The following is a 21030-nucleotide window of genomic DNA, read 5'->3' as shown; positions in this document are numbered from 1 at the left end:
ACTACAGAATAGTCGAAACGCAACGAAAAGCACTGGCACCACTCTTAGAACCTCTGTTAACGAGAACAAAATCTCTATTTCTATAAAGTAATAATACACCGAGGAAACTGAACCGGCAACCGAGTTATTCGTTAAAAACATTATAATGGAATGAGGCACAATGGCATGACACTGTGAAAATAATCGGGAAGAAGTCGCGATGAAGAGAGAAGTGATGTTTTAATTAGTTGATATACTAAATAATCCTGTTCGATTACCACAAGTGTACGAAATAAGTTTTTGAGCAATCAAAGCAATACATACTGTCGGAATTTATCCTGCCCGCCAAATGTTTGTATTTTGACACTAACTGAAGGTACTTTATACCCTTATTGTCTAATTTGGATAAAAACTCCTCCAGCGTTGAAACATACAGATTGCTCTGTCTATAACGTATCTCTTACAAATGCTTGCTCCTTTAAGTATTTACCATCAACTGCATACGGTTTGTCAATCCATTAAATGGGTGTTTAAACATTACGTCATTTAGTCTGGTGAATGCGTGCTCTCCCCATTAAATGCGTTTGATTACATTGTAATTAAGAATACTGGATACATGTAAAGGCACGACATCACCAACTGAACTGTTCCGAAACAACCAACAGTGGCAAATATGAAGCTGAAATAAAAGTCAAATTTAAGTTGATTCATTCAATCGATTATTAATTAATGATTCATTTTTATTGTGTCCGTGCGTACATGCGGTATGAACGCTCGGCCGCGATTTTGTAAATCCATGCAGCGCGCTATCTATCGAGCGCGTTATCGATATTTTTAATTCGTGTTTTTCATATGCATGACCAAGGTTATTGAGCATCAAAGAAAACATGTTACCGAGCCTGCATTTAACAGTTCATGTGCGTTCATATATTTCGAAGTAAAGAACATCGTAGTTTTTTTAAAAAAAAACTCCGGCACCATGCCTGAACATAGTGCAACTAAACAGAGCCTTCGGTATGTTTTATTTTTTTAATGTAGTTTTTATTGTATCATGCCAGTAATATAGGTTATCTTTCAAAACAGCAAATAAGTGTTATAGCAAGTAAGTATAACTGAAATATACGTATATGTTAATTGCGATGAAAAAGTTAAGTGACTCATTGTTTCAAATTGCTCAGTAAGGGATACGGTAAACGATGTATTATAAAGCCTTCATCGAGGTATTGGAAATAATGTTGATTTGGATGCCTGGTGACCCCATATAATTTTGTAGTCATTCGAAATAGAAGAACTTGGAAGAAAAAAGAATGGCCAACAATACAAGTATCTTCCATCGCCGAGAGTGCAAGATAGGTTCATCCCGACCCGAGCGTAAGGTGTTTTGCGGAAAAGAGGTTTACCGAATTTCCGCAAAACATCCTGAGCGAGGGTTGGGATGAACCTATCTTACACGAGCGGCGATGGAAGATACTCATAAAAACTTCAAATCCTTCCACTTTTACTGCTGGAATCTGGACGTACAGATTGACGGATCACAAAGAACTACATACAACTCTATATGCCACCCAATTTTTTCGAGGGCATAAAATAAAATGAAATGAATTATACAATTTGCCACAATACATCTGATCTAGGAGTGTTGTAATAGTATTGTAGATGATACAAATAGGACATAATGTTTATTGATGCATTCTGATACTAATAAAATATGCGATACAATCTAAGTGAATCTGACAAACATAAGACTATTACTGACTCGCGTTATCAATCGTTTTTACTATTTTTTCCAAATTCACCATTTCAGACTAAAGTTTTGGCCCCTACAACCCTGTTGTCATGTCAAGAGCATATTCTAAGGGGTCTTTGTAAGCCATCCACCCCTATGACTGTACAATATAACATTTTATGGAAGAAAATTACGCATAAACTACACAAATAAGCACAGTTTCAAAATTAGCCAAATAGTTCGTAGTGGGAGGACCCGAAATCCCTTGTCATTTTAAAAACCAATATGAAAGAGGGCACATGCTAAAAAAACCTGTCGTGTGCCCCAATCCGCCCCCTTTCCGTACCGCTCAATTTGTGCAATTGAAGTAGAATTAATTACACCTAAATGCGCCATAATATATTAATAAATAGCCAAAATACCCCTCAAGAGCATCCCCTCTTACGTCTAATCCTGGAAACGCCCATAATGTTCTAATTTATCATATAATTAAAATGTGGTTTAAAACATTTTAATACGATGGTAATTAAACGATGTGTCGAATATAAAATAAACTTTCGAATATAAAATGAGGTAAAAAGTAATGAAAGAATCTCCTTGTATAACATGCTACAGAACTGTTATTCACCAGACAAAAGAAGATAAAACAAACAAGCATACGTATAAGTCAATATAAATAATTATTAAATATATTGCTCAGTTACATTTAACTTTCATATTTAAAAATAGCGCCAAAAATACAAAACGTGTTGAATCATCCATTTAAGTGATTAATACAGGGTTGTTCTAAAATTATTGTATAGAAAAACGTCTTTTCTCCATCGACAGAAGTTTATGTCTTTGAGAATAATAAAATGCTCATTTAAGTCTAATAAACAAATTTAGCAAAGTCTGTTTTAACCTTATATATATGTGTATGTAATTATTTGTCATTTCATTTTTTGCGAAGAAATAATTCATTTATCTATACGCTAATCAATTCATTAATTAAGTCAAGGATCATCTATATATCGTCAGAACATATTTCACATTGATTTCCAGGAGGTGAACGATCTTCTTTCCATCACACACGATTAAAAAAACCAGTCATTAACATTAAACAAGGGAAACCAGGTATACAGGCCTAGTAGCCTTATATCACTAAGATTCTTCTCACAGACACGCATATCAATAGAAAACAAACACTCAACGAGACACATCGTCACAAGCGAACAAGATCATAAAACAAAATGTCGCTAACGACAGGTGGATGCCTAAGCACACCCAACTCAACTCATCTATGAAATATTACAATCATCGTAATATAACAACGCTTCAATAAACTTATTGATCAACCCACACATACACTTGGTTTATTTTTAGAATTTCTGAAAATCACTAGCGGGAGGAGAAGGAAGTGTGCGATTAGGTTTTACATTCTTAAAAATGGCGTTTAACTAGATACTTTTGTTTAAAAAAATATGTGTTTTCACTGGGGTTTAACAAGAGGGGAATTAATTATGGCTTTCAAAATGGTTTCATAGTGATGATATTTGTTTGTAAGTACTTTTGATCATAATTATTATTATAGGGTTTATGATTCGTTAATCATAGTTTATGACCTTGGCATAGCCAAACGTTTAAATGAATGATTGAATATAGAAATGATTCGTTTTACTGATTTTACTTATTTTGTTAGGTAATAACATTTTTGATACTTAAGTAAAATGATAAAGACGTTAAAAAATACTGTATTTGTTTATATTTCTATATATTTAATTTAACAAGTGTTATAAAGCGAGTGGTTGTAAACTGATATCGAACATGTACATGTAAACGCGTGCATGAGTGTATTTGATATGCTGTTACTATGAAGTCAAAGTATCAGATATATTCGAAAATGAACTATGACGCTGTTCATTTAATTATATCAGTTCCTTCTAAGAGAACCTAACAATGTTGTGTTCGAGTAGTAACGATAGAGAAAGGTTATAGCCAGATGGTAGTCTCAGTTTAAACAGAAATGTGTTATTGATTGCAATCTCGTTGAAGAATGAGACTGTTTTGATTGTACCTCAATAAACCTGTATAATCATTAGGCCAAATAAAAAATAGGTATGTTTCAGATAACCCGACCGACCCTATTTTTCCCCGACGACCCTAACCCATTTTGCCTTGAAAAAATGTAATTTTGGTACGAAAAGCATGACTTGTGTTACGAAATGTATACGAAAAGTTGACAATATTAGAGTTGGATTTCTGATTGTTTTTACCGTAATTCATCTTAGAGTTCGGACACCTTAAAATAATTATTTTTTCGCTGTCCAAATTCATAGAAAATAACCATTTTTACATTTTATCTACATGTAAGTTAAACCTGCCTTTTTTCTTCATGTCTGCATTTTACCACTGATTATAAATTTATCCGTAGTTATCATTGGTTATAACGCCTATTAGTGTAAATCCTTCATCAAGTTAATTAAAATCCCATTCAACACCATTTTATACAAGCTTTGAAATGAATAAACACCTTCTACCGGCTTCAGATCAAACAGTCACATTGTGTGATTAATTGATGTGTCTGTGTTGAGTTTTCGATTGTAACTTAAGTATTGCATTTCTAACTTTAATTCATTACATTAAATAGTTACCTGTATCATTGAATGTGTTGACTTTTATTGTTCTATTGATGTTTCAATGGGTATTACTGTATGTACGATTATTGCTTCATAAAGTCTATATTAAAAGTGTGGTACAAGTTTCAAAGTATATTGTCGGATCGTTTAACAAACATGTCATGTCTGTGTTTTCTTAATCTCTTGATTGCCCTTGTTGTTTCTTTAATCCTCCATTAAATATATCACACTTCCTTTTCAACAGGCAATAAATCGTTTAGGATGGGTAGTAACTAATTAACTTGTCACAGTGATGTATACGGTTAGGTAATCTAGCCAGGCATTGCAAGGATAAAGATCAATAATCTTTGTCTGTGAGACTTAGTAACTGTAAAAGTTATTATCAGAACAGAACAGAAATTTTATTCGACTTAAGCATAAAAAATAAGTCACAACAATATGTATTGAAATAATGCATGGCATGTGACAATTATAACATAAGTTCTATTAATAAATCAATCATAAGTTTGATATAAATATTGTGAGAGTGTGTATAATAATAACAAGAATGTCATCGATATTAAGGTATAGTATGAAATGGTAATGATTTCGGTGTTATAAAAATCTATATGAATTTATATATATATATATAAATACTTCTCAACGTTGATTAATACAGCCGCAAGGTTTAAGCTGCGTGGTACATACAACTTTGTGGCTACTGTGTAAGGATATGAATATTACAAAAAAGACAACAAACAACACGCACACAAAAGGAACAAGAATAGGTACATCTCGTATGTCCTAAGGATCTACAGATTTATGTTTAAACACTACCGTTTATGATACCATCAAAATACCAAAGAAACATAGCAAAAATTTATACCATATTAAGGAATCACGTAATTTTAAGGACTTATCACAGTAGAGCGCTTAATGCCTTAAGGTAATTTGGTTGTTACTTTGGTTGTTACATTAAAACAATATATTTCATCAAACTCGTATGAGTGTAAAAATACTTTGGAATATATTGACGTCTAAGGTCAGCATATACTGGACATTTGAGGAGAAAATGAAATTCGTCCTCAATATCATTTGGATTGCAGAGTAAACATTTTCTTTCATTCCTACGAACCTTATTGTGTCGACCTATTTCTATATATAGTTTATGGGATGAAAGGCGTAATTTAGATAAAATACTTCTATACATTGTATTTTCAACAAGACTGAGATATGAAGATTGTTCAAAGTTTGTCTTATTTTCTTTAAACACATCTAGAGACGGAGACAAGTCTAACCCAGACCTCTAATTGCTGATATAAATATCTCTGAGTCTACTTTTTAGTACGGGGACAAATACGTCCATTTTTACCGACTTATTTTTATTTTTCGATGTCCTTTGGGTGTCAGAAAATTAGGTACGAAAAATAAATTATTTTTGAAAATAATAATGGGTGTCCAAATTTTTAGAGTGTCCGAACTCTAAGGTGAATTGCGTGTAGTTTGTACTTGTGTGGCAAGTATATTTCATTTCTTGAACTATATTTTCTTGTCAGATACAAATGTATCAGATACTGACTTTCGGATTGATATGTCAGACTAAAGTGTACAATTTTGGCAATAAAACCTGCATGTTACTTGTTCCTCAAACTGAACCCTCAGGTGCTCTTGACAGCTTTGAGGTTTCCTTGGCTGATGGCTTATATGGTAAAATTTGCTGTAAAACCGTTCCTGGAAAGTCTTAAATAAGAGCAGAGTGGTGTACCATAACTTAGTTGAAATTCAACCATCATTGTCAAAGTATTCAACCAGACAAATAAAGAATGTTTCCTTTGATCATGGAACATGTTTAAAAACTGCTGATAAACCTGAAAATTGATGACTTTTATTTCTGTGACAATCTGAATCAACAGTTACTGAAATCAATATATCAAAAAAAAATCCGACCTTCCTACGCTATTGTTTTGGCAGCATTAGCTGAAACGCACCTATTTTTTTATTTGGCCTAATAATAGAAATGCAATTTTTTATTTATTTCAATGTGTTTTGTATTTTTTATTTGAATCATCGATACTCATGTAAAAAACTACAGAAACAAGCTCAGTAGCACAATCTAACCTCTCTTAATTTATTTTTTCCACATATTTGTTTTATTTATTACAGAGTCTGTTTTTTATTCCAGATGGTTAAGGTCTTGGTCGTTATTTCAAAATTTCTAAATACCAACATGTCGGGGGAAAACTCTTTGCCTTCGGTTGACGCTAAACCGCAGCCTCCAAGAACCGGAGACGAATCGTTACAACAACAAACAGGTGATCAAAGTGTCCCAACTGCAACAACTCCTGGGCAAGAAATACAATCGTCGGCCACAACAAGTGCATTTAGATTGGATGTCCCACCTATACCAGACGACTGGCATTTTCAGCAATTTCTTTTAGAGCTTTCCGATGGACTGACGGACAATAACCTAGGGAAACTAAAATATCGATTTGCAGGTAAAATCAGAACTAATATATAATTGTAATGTTGTTTTTTTTTATTTTATTTTTTTATTCATGTTTGTGATAAAATTGTGTACGTTAACTCTCATCATGATGCATAAGATAAAATCAGCTGCATTTTAAAATGCAACAGCTTAAAACAATCGTCATTAGTGTTTACATTTTTAAAACATTTTCAAACCGATGGTCTTCACACTTTCAAGTTATCTAATTAAGATTTTTTGAAACATTTTAATTGAATTATATAAAACAGCACTTTAAATAAAAATGTTTCCTTTTAATATTATACAAACACTCAATTGACATTGATTTCATACTCTGTCAGTTATGTTATCCAAAAATACAATTAATAGTCAAAATTTCATTAGATTTTTTTTATTGAATAATAAACAATAAATAAAGAAAGACCTTTGTTCTATAGTATGTAAAAATGTATGTACCGTATATGTATCGTAACAGGTGAAGTCTCTATTTTGAACGATATTTGTAATAAATAAACAAGGTTTTATGTGTGAAATAGTATAACCACTGAGGAGTAGCACGTGGTTTCGAATGAACACAGGACGAACAGCATTGCTGGTAAAATCGTCGCTACGAAAGAGAATTAAGGTATTTACTCGTTGCTACTGACAATTCAGAATCTGCAGTTTAAACGTAGTGTACTCGCATTGCAAAATAATATACAAACGTGCTATGAAAGTCGATATATGGATTTAAATAAAGTACATACGTTTTCTAAATGTATATTTTAAGCTTAAATCGTACATGTATTTCAAAAATCATACTTGCATTGTGTAGAAGCTGAATAGTTGTATATAAAATGTTCAGGTTGGTTAAACAAAGCAATTTAAAGCATAAATTGGTCATTTCCAAGGCATTTCAACATTTGACGTCTATTTTAATTAATCAGATACTTGTTATGTGAATTTATCAAGAAGTTCGTATTACAAAGACAGACCGTTTAAAACGAATTATTTTCGTACATTTATTTCAGTCAAATGTGTTGGATATATTTGGCACTTAAAAAGCGTTTGAAAATTTTGATTGCCATTTCCCTAATAAAGGATAATTTGTGTTAAAAGCTTATAATTATCATGACATTGTTTACTGGTTGAACTGTGGGGTACTCTGTTTTGATCAAAGGGAATTAACTACAATTGGTTTTAGAATTAATTCTTACACTTTAATCACTCCTTAGTTCGCAATGAAATATATTTTTCCTGTTGTCGTGTCACTGTTAATACTACATTTTTCACCGAAAAGCATGAAAGAAATACAATCTTTAAAACCGAATTTCATTGATAACCTCCTTAAATAAAAGAAAATACACTATTTAAGTACCGAATGTGCACACACTCAGTTAAAAAAAACCCATTACATATCACAATTAAAAGGATTAAAAAGTTTTTATACGATTTATTTTCATAACAAGAACGAGAAAAAAGACAACAAATATATAGTGTCTGAGCTCTAGTTTATAACTCTGTTTGTTTTCGTTTGCTTATTGGTAGTTTCTCTTTTGAACTTTTGTCGTTAAACAACCGTTACAATATCATCACAGTAGATTTCGTTTTTGTATTTAAGGTTAGTCTCCATAATTGTTATTTCACGATTTCCACACGTACGTTAAAACGCTAAAACAGTCAAAACTACAATAACAAGCTGATAAATGAAGTTATGGCCTTCCATAAAGGCAAATCAGACACTTGGCGAGAAACAAAATGCAACTAGACAACAGAGACAAATGATATAACTGTTCTGAAAATCGTTATCATCAAGTAGTGGAGTAACTGCCTTAAAAATGTGAAAACAAATACACTGGTTTAAGTTAAAATAATGGGAAGGCTAAAACATGTCAAATTCTGGTTATTTTTAAAAAAAGAAAAAGAAAAAAAGAAGCAATCACCACTAAGCCAATATACATTGTTGGTTAAATAGAAAACAAAATTTTGTTCATTTTTTTCAATAAAATGCAAATTCATTTTGAGTTCAAATTAGATAAAACATTGAACCTTAAAAGACATACAATTTGAGTTTTTTTTTAGTTTTTGTTTGGTCCGTTTAACCCACTATTTGCACCGTGGAAGTTCTTCAATCAAGTTCAATTATATTTATAAACTGTATTATTTTACAGGAGCAGGGGGTTTGGGCAAGAAAGTTTTAGAAGAAATCAAATCGCCAAGAGATTTATTTACAATTCTGGGAGCCAGAGGATTTCTTACAAGAGATAATCAACTGCTTCTGCAAAAGGCACTTTTTGACATAGGACGAATGGATTTGATTGAAAAGGGAGTTCATTATGCAAATTCTAAAGGCGATATTCCGGTGTTTTATCCAGAAGCTTCAACCCCAGGTAGGTATAAAGTTATATTTCACGAGTGGTGTAACACACTTCATTTGTTTCCGCACTTTTAAAGATCAATGTTAGTTGTTATAAAGTAGATATGCTCAAGCCACGGTGAAAATGATCAAATTTATATATTTTTACACAAGCAATTTTCATCACCTCTTTCAACTTTTTTAACCAATAAGCATAACATAATTGCGATTAAACACTGCGGCAAACTCTTTTCGTTTTTCAATATATGCTTACTATTTGTATAAAATACTTCAATTGCATTTAATTGGAAAAAACACTAGTATTTATGCGCACGTAATGTCCTTTTTCAAATGCTGTCGTTCATGTTGTATCCCAGGACTGTTCGCGCTAGCTTTGATTTAGATAGCAGAACGGGAAAATACTCAAAACAGCGAAAAATATAAAAAATATACTACCTCAAAGCATATAATAATTTATACAGAGTCAAGAATAATGCATTTTGTTCGTGTGTATCTCTTTGCTTTCTTTTGTTGCGAGATTGATTTCCATTAGCGTATGGTCGCTTCGTCATTCTATAAGAGTGAGTTTTTGGCTGCAGTGATCGTCTCAGTTGTTTCTATTGCAAACTTATCTCATTTTGTTTGCACTACTTGTATGCATTTTAATTCAAAATTTAGACTCTTTATAAATATAGGAGATGTAGTGGTATTTACATTTTATGTATATTATTTGTAATTTAACATTTATTCTTCCCATGAAACTGACTGTCAGATATAAATAATATATTTGTAAATTTGACAGGGAAACGCAGCTGGTATTAAAATAAATATTAAGCAAACTGAACTGCTACCTTAAACATGTGACATTGTTAAATATACATATATGTAGTATAGATATCCCTGATCAGTATACCTCTTCCAGCAAACGGATACAGATTTGTCAAATGGCATGTAGAGGGAACAGACTATAAGGAGTATTCAAGGGATCAGATTCTGTCATTTCGGGCGAGGGTTGCTAACGCTCTGTTTATACCCCCGGAATACGTGTTGATTGCCGGTGTACAACCTTCATCTAGTTTACTCATTGCTTTGATGATACCCGAAAGCTACGTGGAACTCTTTCAAATGATGCTTGAAAGAGATGATGAATTTTTAGCTTTGCAACGTCTTGGTGTAGATGTAGTGGAAGTGGGTAGAAAATCGTACAATTTGAAAGGTACCGTTTTGGACCAATCATAACTAAGAAATGTGTGTAAATATCTCTCTATATAGGTTAAAAATACTAGACTACTGGTTGCCTTTTCCAGCGCTCAGATGTCTAAGTATTAATTCATTCCGATCGAACAATTTGGTACTTCAACCAAGTATTGTGTCATACTAGTAAAACTAGTAATGTACATGGTTTCTAATATAAAAGTTACATTTATGCTATTGTTTATTTAGGAATAGCTGATGCTGAGCTAGTAGAAACAGAACAACAAAGCAGACTGACGACGATTTATGAGCAATTGGAAGAGAAGGTTAAAAACTTAGAAAAAACTGAAGTTGAAGTGGTCACACTGAGTAGAAAGGTTGACAATTTACAGGAAGAACTAAAAGGAAATGAGAATAAGATAAAACTTCTTAATGTTGAAGTGAAGACTCTTCGGAAAGTCCTCAAACCTAATGCGAACAATCCAGTTGTAAGTGAAATCCTTGAAAAAGCCATGGACAACTTCAAATCTGTCCTCGATGAAGTTGAAAAAACTAATTATGACAAGACTCTAATCGTGAAACTCCTTGACACAAATACCGAGCTGGTATCAGTGGGAGGAGCACACTCATTAGCAATCAAAGAGAGGGGCTACAACCACGAAATTGCAAGATTAAACGCTATGATCACACCTCTACAGTACAAGTTAGCCAGATACCAGTACGCAACGGCCGGAGGGCCCCCAGAATTTGATCCCGCGACAGACAAGGCATTTTTGAATGTTCTTCAAACTATGATCTTTTCGGCTATTCCAGGTATGTTGTTGTTCTGTTATACTTTTAATTTAAACTCAAATTTTGAGACGTATTTACAAGATTTAATGACGTTTTGTTCATATTCTCTCAATTTCACGTTGAGATTATTCTCACCCTGTTTAACCCTATCATCGAAATTGGGTTATTGTAGGATCCTGACCTTAATGCATACATATATTATACCTATTGTTATTATACATGTATGTTTACCTGTTTTTACATGGGATTGTAAAGACTTGTAATATTTTGTACAGAAACATCTTGGTGCGATCATTTCGGTCATAAGTACATTTTCCTTTTCTTATTAGCTCAACCTATCACGAAGTGCTCAAGGGAGAGCTATTTTGATAAGGGACTTTTCGTCGTCAGTCCGTCGTCAATATTTTTCTTCAAACATTCTTTTCTCCTATACCACAGGGCCAATTAAGACCAAAGTTCACAAAAATGTTAAATGTATGGTCGTTTTCCAGATTAAAGTAAAATGTTAAATGACGAACTCTGGTAGCAATGGCAACCGAAAAGAAATGAAAATGCGGTTGGGAAAAGTCAGTTGAGTAATGTGGCAAAATCTCCCCTTGAAAATCTTCTAAAACCGTATACCCTATGTAGCATTATAATGTGGTTCATTATCAAAACTGTTCAGGTTATGGCCTTTGGGTTAGAGCTGGTCCGCCCCAGGGTTGCTAGTGTTTCTATTTAAGAAAAAAATCCCAACACTGAGATCATGTGACATTATAAATCTCGGCGAATATAGTGAACATAGCCGAGGTCCACCTTTTGGGGCTGATTAGCCTATCCTTGTGATGACATATGGTCCGAGGTGGTGTTTCATAATTCTAAAGGTTTATCAAACATTTATTATAGCATTCAATAGCTTAAAATCGTTTTTGATTTGCTGTTTTTAACGTAGCCCTATTCACTTAAAACAACGTTTCGCCGTTATGAAAACCGCAAAGCCGCACTAAGGAGTTTTATGTAATTTATGTATTTTGTTTGAATTTTTTGTGTACCTGGTAAGAAAGCTGGCTTTGCCCTGTGGGTCTCGGGTTTTCCATATACTTTTAAGTAAGGTCTTTGAATATCTTCATTGAAAACGAAAGGCAGATACCGTTGATATTTAGTATGAAGCTTCATTTGGTAAGTAACTACCTGCATCAATAACAACCAATGTCAGACTTAGTAAACAATGACTTCCCTATCAAACAATTTTTCGGTATCAACCAATGGAAAACATTTTTTCCTTAGCAACAAGCGACATCCTTAGCAACCAATGATTTCCTTTGCAACCAATGACTTCCTCAGCACCAATTTTCTATTCAACTTAATATCTGATGATATGTTAAGCAACCGCTTTTTTACCAAGTACATCCTTAGTAACCATTGACTTACTCATTGACCACTTACTTCCACTTACTGACAATGTTTTGACTTTCTTGGAAATATTATTGATTTCCCTTTACAAGGACCAACCTTCCTATCAACCATCAAATGGCAACCACTTTTTACCTAGGCAAGCAGCAACTTTTTTCAAGGCAACTTACCTAATCAGTTGAGCGATATAGGGCAATTTTGGCCATCTTGTTCATTATTTACTACTGATGGTGTTGAAATACAGGGAATACACATGTTCTTGTTAAACATATCACAGTAACTCGATTTGAACCAGTACAATTATTATGACCCAATGATTTCAAAATATATCAAAAGAATAGCGATTAATCAATTTATTTTCAACAAACATGCATATTTAAATGATAAAATGAAAATCATCAAGAAGTTGGTCAAATCAAAGTCAAAATTGTAGTTAAATTGTCAAAATAACTTACGCTTTGACATGTGTTTAAGACCTGTTTAAGACCTGAAACAATTGCATCAGCTTAGAGATATAAACTCAGCAGTAATAATTTCTTTTTCACATAGGTGTTGGATCCTTTAACCAGACATTAACACCTGTTGGGGAAGAAATACTGAAAAACATAAGCATGGGACTGAAACAACGGGACAGGAAAACTATTCTGAAAAACTACACATGGCATCCAAATGATCCAATAAAGGCAAGAATGGATGATGATTCATCATGGTTTCTTGCTGGTATATTTTACAAAGAATTGGAAAAGCATGGCAATGGAGAGATTATTGACTTCGGTAAATTGCATTTAATACATCTTACTTGGAACGTTTACATACAAAAATATAACTTGATATATTTGTTGCTTTTTAACGTTATTCATTATGTTTGTTGGAAAAAGTATGCTCACTCAACAGGGTTGTGTGTCAATGTTTTGAGCTGAAGTAAAATTAATTGATTTTAAAATGCCCGATGAACACAAGCAAAGTTTCGTCAAAATATTTTCTTTCCTTATCTCAGGTCAGTTTTATGCAAGTCTTCTGTCTGACATTGGGAGAGCTGATCTAAAGGAAAAGTTTGTACAGCAACACCCAGAACATAAACAAAAGAAGAACGTTCCTTACCCAGATCAAGCGGCCGCAGGTCAAACACCGACGGCAAGCCAACAACCTACTGAATTTAAACAAATGAAGCAACAAATCGCCGATATGCATACCTGGATGGAATCAGCCAGGCAAGGATTTCGAGGAGAATCTGAGTCGTGGAGTGTTCCAGCTTTCGATATTCCTCAATCCTTCAAAGGAAACGACAGAACAGGCGCCACTGAAGAAACTAAACCTAGAACACAGTCTGAAAAAGACAAAGCTTAAGTAGATAAATTAACAGAAACTAGTGTGGGTGATAATTTGCGGTAAATAGTTGAAGCCCGGAATTAAATACATTTTGGTTTACCTAAGCTGATCCCCTGATTCAAAATTATGTTAGCGTTTAAATAGAGACACGTTAGAAATAATATAACTGTTGATATGCTACGTTGCTCTTGATTATTTGGTTTGTTCCGTTTCAACTTCCATAGTTAATCCTTAAATAATAAAAGACAAATTACAACCAGGCGTAAATAGAAATGCGTATATTGTTAAACATATTTAAAGTATATATTTACATTCACCTAGTCCTCTGTATAGATACAACTTGACGTTCGTATTGTATAACACGCAAGGAGTTATGACGTCAATGGTTACTTCAGTACTGCGCTCGAATCGGATAAGCGCGACGTCTTTTTACCAATGATAAACGACGTTACACAAATCAGATATTCTTTTATACAAACGTATGTTGTCGGTTACACTTCTTTAAGAAGAAATACTCAACTACAGGAGATACTGCTAATTTGTAATCGCAATGATTTTTTTTTTGTTAATCTGAATATGGAATTTGCTCGCGTGCCCTTCTGCGTTCATACAGCATGAAACAAATGTGATCAATCCTTAAATAATTTGAAGTTTCGTCCATTTTTAAAGATGACTGTAATGTCTGACTTAAGTTTTTTTATATAGCCACGTACTGACTTTATATCAATTGTAAAGTTCATAAAAGCAACTGAAAAATAGTTACGAACATGATTATGATATACGCAACTGTGAATAATTGTGTTTAAGCTTGAAAGTATGTTTGTTTCCGAAGAGTGAATATATGTATGATACGTTATCACTTTTTACTTTATACAGATGTATACTTTCCTTTATATTGATACTGAATTGTAAACAAGTATTGTTCATAATTGTATGATGTTAACTGTATTTGTAGTAAGATACATTAAGATGCATGCATGTTACTCACTGTCATAACTGTCCAAGTACAATGTTTGTAAATAAGTGAAACATGAACATAATATTTCATGACCGGTTTGATAATTTTATTTTCATACAGAGTAGCCCACATAGATAATAATTTTAATTAATTGACGACTTACAAAAAACTAACTCTAAGTGTGGAATCCTATATGCATTATATTTATTTGTTTGTAATTTAGGTCAACGCTAACCTTCTTAGTAGGTTTAATGCCCGGGGGCTTACTTCTGTAGATTCCAAATCATGTCATTTTGCAACTGTATCATTTTGTTGATGTCGTTTCTTAAAGAACATCATCTCGACTCCGTTGGCAGTACTTCATTTTCACATGCCCCATTATCTTTTTGTCATATGTGACAATTAGTTTCCTTTTTCAATTTTGATCTTTACATCGATTTGATTTGAATGTATGTCCGTATTTCCACTTGAGAACATTATAAATAATTTGTACAACTATGTACATTTTGGATATCTGGTGACCCCGTTTCACTTGGTATCATTTTAAAGAGTTTGATTTGTAGAGGAGGACTATGGCAATGGCGCTTTTTTTACCTTAAAATATTGAAAAATCCGTCTTTTCACTTCCAATTTCAGCCGAAGTAAAGAACAAAAACACAAACTGCCATAACCTGATCTAAAGTGTTTTTGTTTAATTATTTACATATTGTTATTACGCAAACAATAACATTTAAAATAATAATATATAGGGTTACCAGCCATCTAAATTTAGCGTTATTGCTAAAGGCATATGGCTAATGGTCTACCTATTAGTTTATTATTTAATTATCAAGTTTCCTGAAGTTAATGCATACTTCCAAGATTCACCATTTACGTTTTTACTTTATTCGGGAATGTTGCGATAAGAGTGAGGTTGTGCACGCAAACTGGTTTAAAGCCCCAGTACATTTACATTTTACTGACCGTTCCAAGGCGGTACCTAACAATCCTTGATAAACACTCATAGTATACATATACTGTGTTGTTTGTGAAGTTTTGTGTTGTAGGTCCATGTTTCTTGTTTGTGATTGTTTTGTTGTTGTGTTCTTTGGCGTTTACCCAGTGCCATTAAACGGGGTTCATGTTTAAACTGTTGGCTACTGAGCTTGTTTCTGTAGTTTTTCACATTAATATTGATGAAATTACTAGCTTAAGTTCACATGGGATAACTTAATTAACACACGCATATGGGCTAAAATACGAATAAACCATGACCCGAATTAATTTCGATATTCTCAATTTTGTATTCAATTTGTTAAAAACAAACATAAAGGTTATTTAGACTTAGAGAGATGAATTGACATTTTAGATCTTATTATCTCATTTCGAAATGAATAAAGTTTTTTTAAACTTCTTGCTTGTGTTATTTATCTAAGGTCAGCTGAGAACAAGGCTATCTAGCTGTATGACAATGCATCATATGATTTTAAAATTACATATTTCTTTCTCTACCTAAAAAATAAAATAACCCCTCAAAATAATTGGGTTCCTTTTTGCCTGATAAAAATTGTGTCTCTCCTCTTTCTTTTTGCGCGATTGTGAAGACAGCTATAATTTTATATGTTCGCTTCCTGGATATAAACAAATACTGGTTCCCGCTATGAAAGACCATGCGTACGACAGCATTTTAGCAATCGAACATACATTCTCTTTAGCAAATGAAAGAAATATTTACCCTTTTCTTCATTTTCTTTCATCAATTGATACTGTTTTATGCAATTTGGCGGCAATATATATACTATTGATAAATTTTGAATTTATAGAAAGCCAATATCTCGTAGGTTTAATAATAAAAAGTGTTCAATAAAAGGACAATAAATATATGTCTTATGGTCGAACTAAGACATCCTACAAATTTCCAAGACGAACGTTCTGTCAAATTTGATAAAATAGGATGTTTGTATTGTTCTAGACAAAATGGAGGCTGGATATTCCCATCTGAATTGATGGGAAATGGATTTCAGGTAAGCTTTAAAAACAATAATTTAAACTTAAAAAACTACAAAAAACCCATATGTATTAAAGAGGATAATGACGTATCACGACTACGTCTCGGGCCATTATGAGTCAATCGGATCAATCATCACTCAACAGCACGGCCATGCAGTGTATTTACAGATAAAACGTTTGATATGTCTGCATCCAACACCAAAAAAATACTATTCTATTTCCACGGACAGAATCAGTCCATATAAAATCGAACCACAGGAAATTATACAAATACGTCAAATAAGTGCGGACACAAAATTACGATATTTAATACTAAGCTTACATAAATAGACTCACTACAAGATATAACTGACTCATGCAGGCTATCACATGCAAAAAAAGCTTGTATGAAGTTCTCTTTATTCCAAGTTTTATCTCATAATTGACATTTATTGTATTGATGATTTATGAAGCGCATGTTTTTATTTATGGACTTAAAATGATTATAATTTCATTATTGAAATATATCACTTGTTTTATTAAACTATTTTTTGTTTGATAAATGTAGGATGTTTTGCAATTAAGTGAACCTTACCTATTCAGAAACCACAACGTAAGGGTGACTGAAGCAGACTTTGCACAGTGGACTCGGTAGAGCTTTTGACCTTAAAAATATAAAAGCGTTTGGTAAAGATTGAAAAAACCAATGCTTATTTAAACAGTGACCAGCTTAATGTGCACCTTTCGCCGTCCATGGTATATCAAATAATGGGCGTATACATACAGACAAAAGATTTCTCACAAAATGATTCTTACGAAATAAAAGCTGTTAAACTGCGATAATTCGAGGACGCCGAGGCCTCGAGTAATCCGATGATTTCAGTTGTCTATTAAAGTCTGTTTTGAAATGCCTTTTTTTAAATTTGAAGCTATTGCTACACGTCTAGTAATATTATACTATATTATTATTCGTTTTCAAATATTAAACTTTATACTTCATTATCATAAAAAGCAAAATTACATTATTTATTTCTCTTGAACAGCCAATACAAGGTTCATTTACGTTTTGGCATATCGTATGTTAACTTAACATTGCCACCGTTTATTTTTTGTGTTGTTGAAATCGCTTATATGTTACAAGGCTTTAGTATAATAAATGTGAAAATAAAAGAAGGCAGGGAATGAATAGCACATATTTCTTACAAAAAGCACCTTTATTAACAAAAAACTTGTGAATATATCATGGCATTTCATTTTTTTAGTCAGATTTAATTTTCAATATAAGGGATAGTAATTGGCGCATATTGTCTGCTGTGCGTAACTGTTGACTCATACTATGGCCTGAAATGAATATATAACCCCATGATATAAGATTTTCCACAAACTTATATAAATACATCATTTGCGCCCAAACAAAACTAAAATTGCCGCGGCTTACTTCGAGCCGCCTTTTGTTTTTAACATAAAGTTATTAATTATGAGCATTCCCCTCAGGGCCTGTCCTAAGTAGTCAACCGTCCAAAATACAGAACAAATTACTCATTTAGCTAACACCAACGGCGATGGAAATAGTTCGGTATTAAATGTTTTCAATACAAAGATGGATTTCAAACAAAAGTACAAAAAGTATAAAAATAAGAACTATGTTGGCCATATGCACCTTGAAATTTATAGACATAGTGACATACCAATGCGCAAACACTGACCTCTGTGGTTCACTTATTCACTAATTTACTTTCATCTTTTTAATACGCTAATATCATCCAAATCATCCAATTACAGGAAATATATCCATGCGCCAGACGCAGTAAGTCTAACTTAAAACGTTTCGAACCGAATGCTGATGTACGTTGTTTTTTAACAGAATGATTTCAATACTTTGAAATATCGAAATCCTTTTAAACTATCTTTTATCATAGCGTCTTTAATTAGAAACATTAAAATACGATATGTTAATGACCTGACCCAAAATGACCCGGTTTATTCAAGATGGCGGACGAATCAACAAATGTCCGTGGAATATCCGAAGTCATGTGGGATTAAAGGCATCAAACTGGATTATAACAATGGATTGTTAGTGCAAAGAAGATGAATTAAGAATAATTAACTGAATAACATCATCACCTTGTGGTCATATAGGCTGAATTTAACGCAATATCATTAATGACTGAAACTTTTCTGGTGAACGGCCATGGTCACCCACTATTCAAAGTAAAATGGCAGTAAAACACGGAAATATGAACCTAGTGAAAATCCAGACAAGAATAACGTTGTTTTGCTTCGTGCCATTAAAATACAAGTTTGAGATCAGTACATGTTCATAATGGTTTCAAATGTAGATGTGAAAAATAATGATAATAGCTCAAAATGACTCACAGTTGTCATTTTTTTGCAAAACCCCCAAATCATTCTAGATTTGAACATGTCAAGTATTAGCCAAAAAGAATGTGCGTTAAGGGTACTTTTGTAACATTTTGATATCTACTTTGTTCCCAGAATTCCATGTTGACTGATTCATACCACTGTAAAATATTTTATTCGACTGTAACACTTCGATATGGAACACTACATAGTTAAATAAAACACAAAGGTTACACATAAATTATCTTTAGCAAATACCATTGTCTAATTTACACACAATAACACAATTATTCCGATCGGCTTCTGTCTACAAAGCATTGTCATTTTGGAACTATCTAGCAGGTGCGCGTCATCTTGACGCTCACTTATACTAAATCCTTTATGAATTGAGTACAATCCTTTATGAATTTAGTACTTAATATGCAACCTTTCTAATATATGCACAACGTAACGTCAAAGTATGGCGCGACGTGGTACGTAGCCGCCCACGTTAATGTGACGTCATTTTGTCGCCGTTTACATATCTGTAATAACAAGTTAATCATTGTCTGAAACGCTTTTAACATGGATGTCGGGAAATGCTTATAGTTGGTATGTTAGAATAAAAACATTTATCGAAATACTTAAAAAAACAAACCTTGACTGTTAAACGATAGAAGTTGAGATTAAAATATTTGTTAATAATAATTTGTATATTAATGATAATCGTATCATTAAAATGAAGACTTTTTATTTTCATTGATACTCGTGTGTCCTTATTTATGTGGTATCTTTCGGAATTGGTACCCAGCCAGTAGATTAGTCCAAGGGAGATAACCGAGAACCAGGACCTGTGAAGAGGGGGGGGGGGAGTGTGCGAATCCGAGGCATGAGGCCAGGAGCATGCTTGCTGGAGTTGATGGTAAAAAGCCACTTTCTTAGACAAATATACGGGTTATGCAGATACCTTAAGCAAAGGTAATTGTCCCAAATAACCTATGCTAATTTGTATTTTAAAGTAAGCTGAAAAACACCACATTTATATGAATAATTGTTGTATTGTTTGTCATGCATTGTATTACTTATTCTGTTTTAGAGAATTGTCGTTTACGTCTTTTACGTGATGAATAAAAGAGAGAAAAAATCAGACGCATATACTCAATTAATCCATTAGTCCCGACGCCTGTAAAACTTAGTGCTGGAAAATGTCATTCTTGGCTAGGAAAACAAGTAAGATATGGACATGAAGAGTCGCCAAAACAAAAGAACGTCAAAGAACTGAAGCGGCTTTTTATATGTACAAGTTAAGTATGTGATGCATTGTATGTATATAATAGATCGATAAAAACAAACCACAATACTGTAACGTGCAAGGCCAACAAGGCCAACATATCCCATCAGAGAAAAAGCATGCTCAACCCTGAAGGGGTCGACTGGTCTTATATCCAATCATAAGTGTTTCGAGACTTCTCATCTCTTTATGTATATTACACTGTTTTAAGGTGTCATTTATTTTCGACCAAAAGTGAGTAAGATACGGGCAATTAATAAAAAAGTGGTCATAGTCTTCGACTTGGTTGCAGTGATTACAAATAGGACTTGGTGAGATATTCCAGCAAAATAGGTTAAGATTTGTAGCCATGCTGATATGTAGTAGTTTAAATTTGAACTGTTCAACTTTATTTTCTGGTATCATCCACTGTAAAATAAAATACCATGATCGCCAATTGATTGGTTTGTTGAAAGCTTCTTGCCAGTATTTATGTATAAAGGGTTTTTTAAATACAGCGTTACAAAAACTATGATAAATGTCTTTATTGGTGAGATCGTCTAACTGCTTTTGACCTTATTTAAGATTTAAACACGTTTTAACCTTGTGTTTACAGATTGAGTCGATTAAATTACAATTTTCCACTCGTTTGTTTGGGATACTAGTAG

The 21030-nt window shown here is 33.1% G+C and overlaps 1 protein-coding gene across 2 annotated transcripts; it reads left to right on the top strand.

Moving 5' to 3' along the window:
- The first annotated feature begins 3097 nt into the window (after positions 1-3097).
- LOC128238489 (uncharacterized) lies at positions 3098-16177 on the top strand. Of its 2 annotated transcripts, none has more exons than XM_052954453.1 (7): positions 3098-3243; positions 6482-6794; positions 8935-9153; positions 10042-10335; positions 10563-11126; positions 13047-13271; positions 13495-16177. In XM_052954453.1, the coding sequence occupies exons 2-7, from the start codon at positions 6482-6484 to the stop codon at positions 13842-13844; spliced, it is 1965 nt and encodes a 654-aa protein (XP_052810413.1). In that variant the 5' UTR covers positions 3098-3243; the 3' UTR covers positions 13845-16177. The 2 variants fall into 2 exon arrangements, with proteins under 2 accessions (XP_052810413.1, XP_052810414.1); XM_052954454.1 differs by lacking the exon at positions 3098-3243 and adding an exon at positions 7321-7409 and having other exon boundaries at positions 6655-6794.
- Positions 16178-21030: the final 4853 nt, after the last annotated feature.

The sequence above is a fragment of the Mya arenaria genome, chromosome 6, assembly GCF_026914265.1.
Source record: "Mya arenaria isolate MELC-2E11 chromosome 6, ASM2691426v1".
In the NCBI taxonomy this organism is placed as follows: domain Eukaryota; kingdom Metazoa; phylum Mollusca; class Bivalvia; order Myida; family Myidae; genus Mya; species Mya arenaria.
Note: the sequence above shows the minus strand (reverse complement) of the source record. Positions and strands in the feature narration are given on the sequence as shown.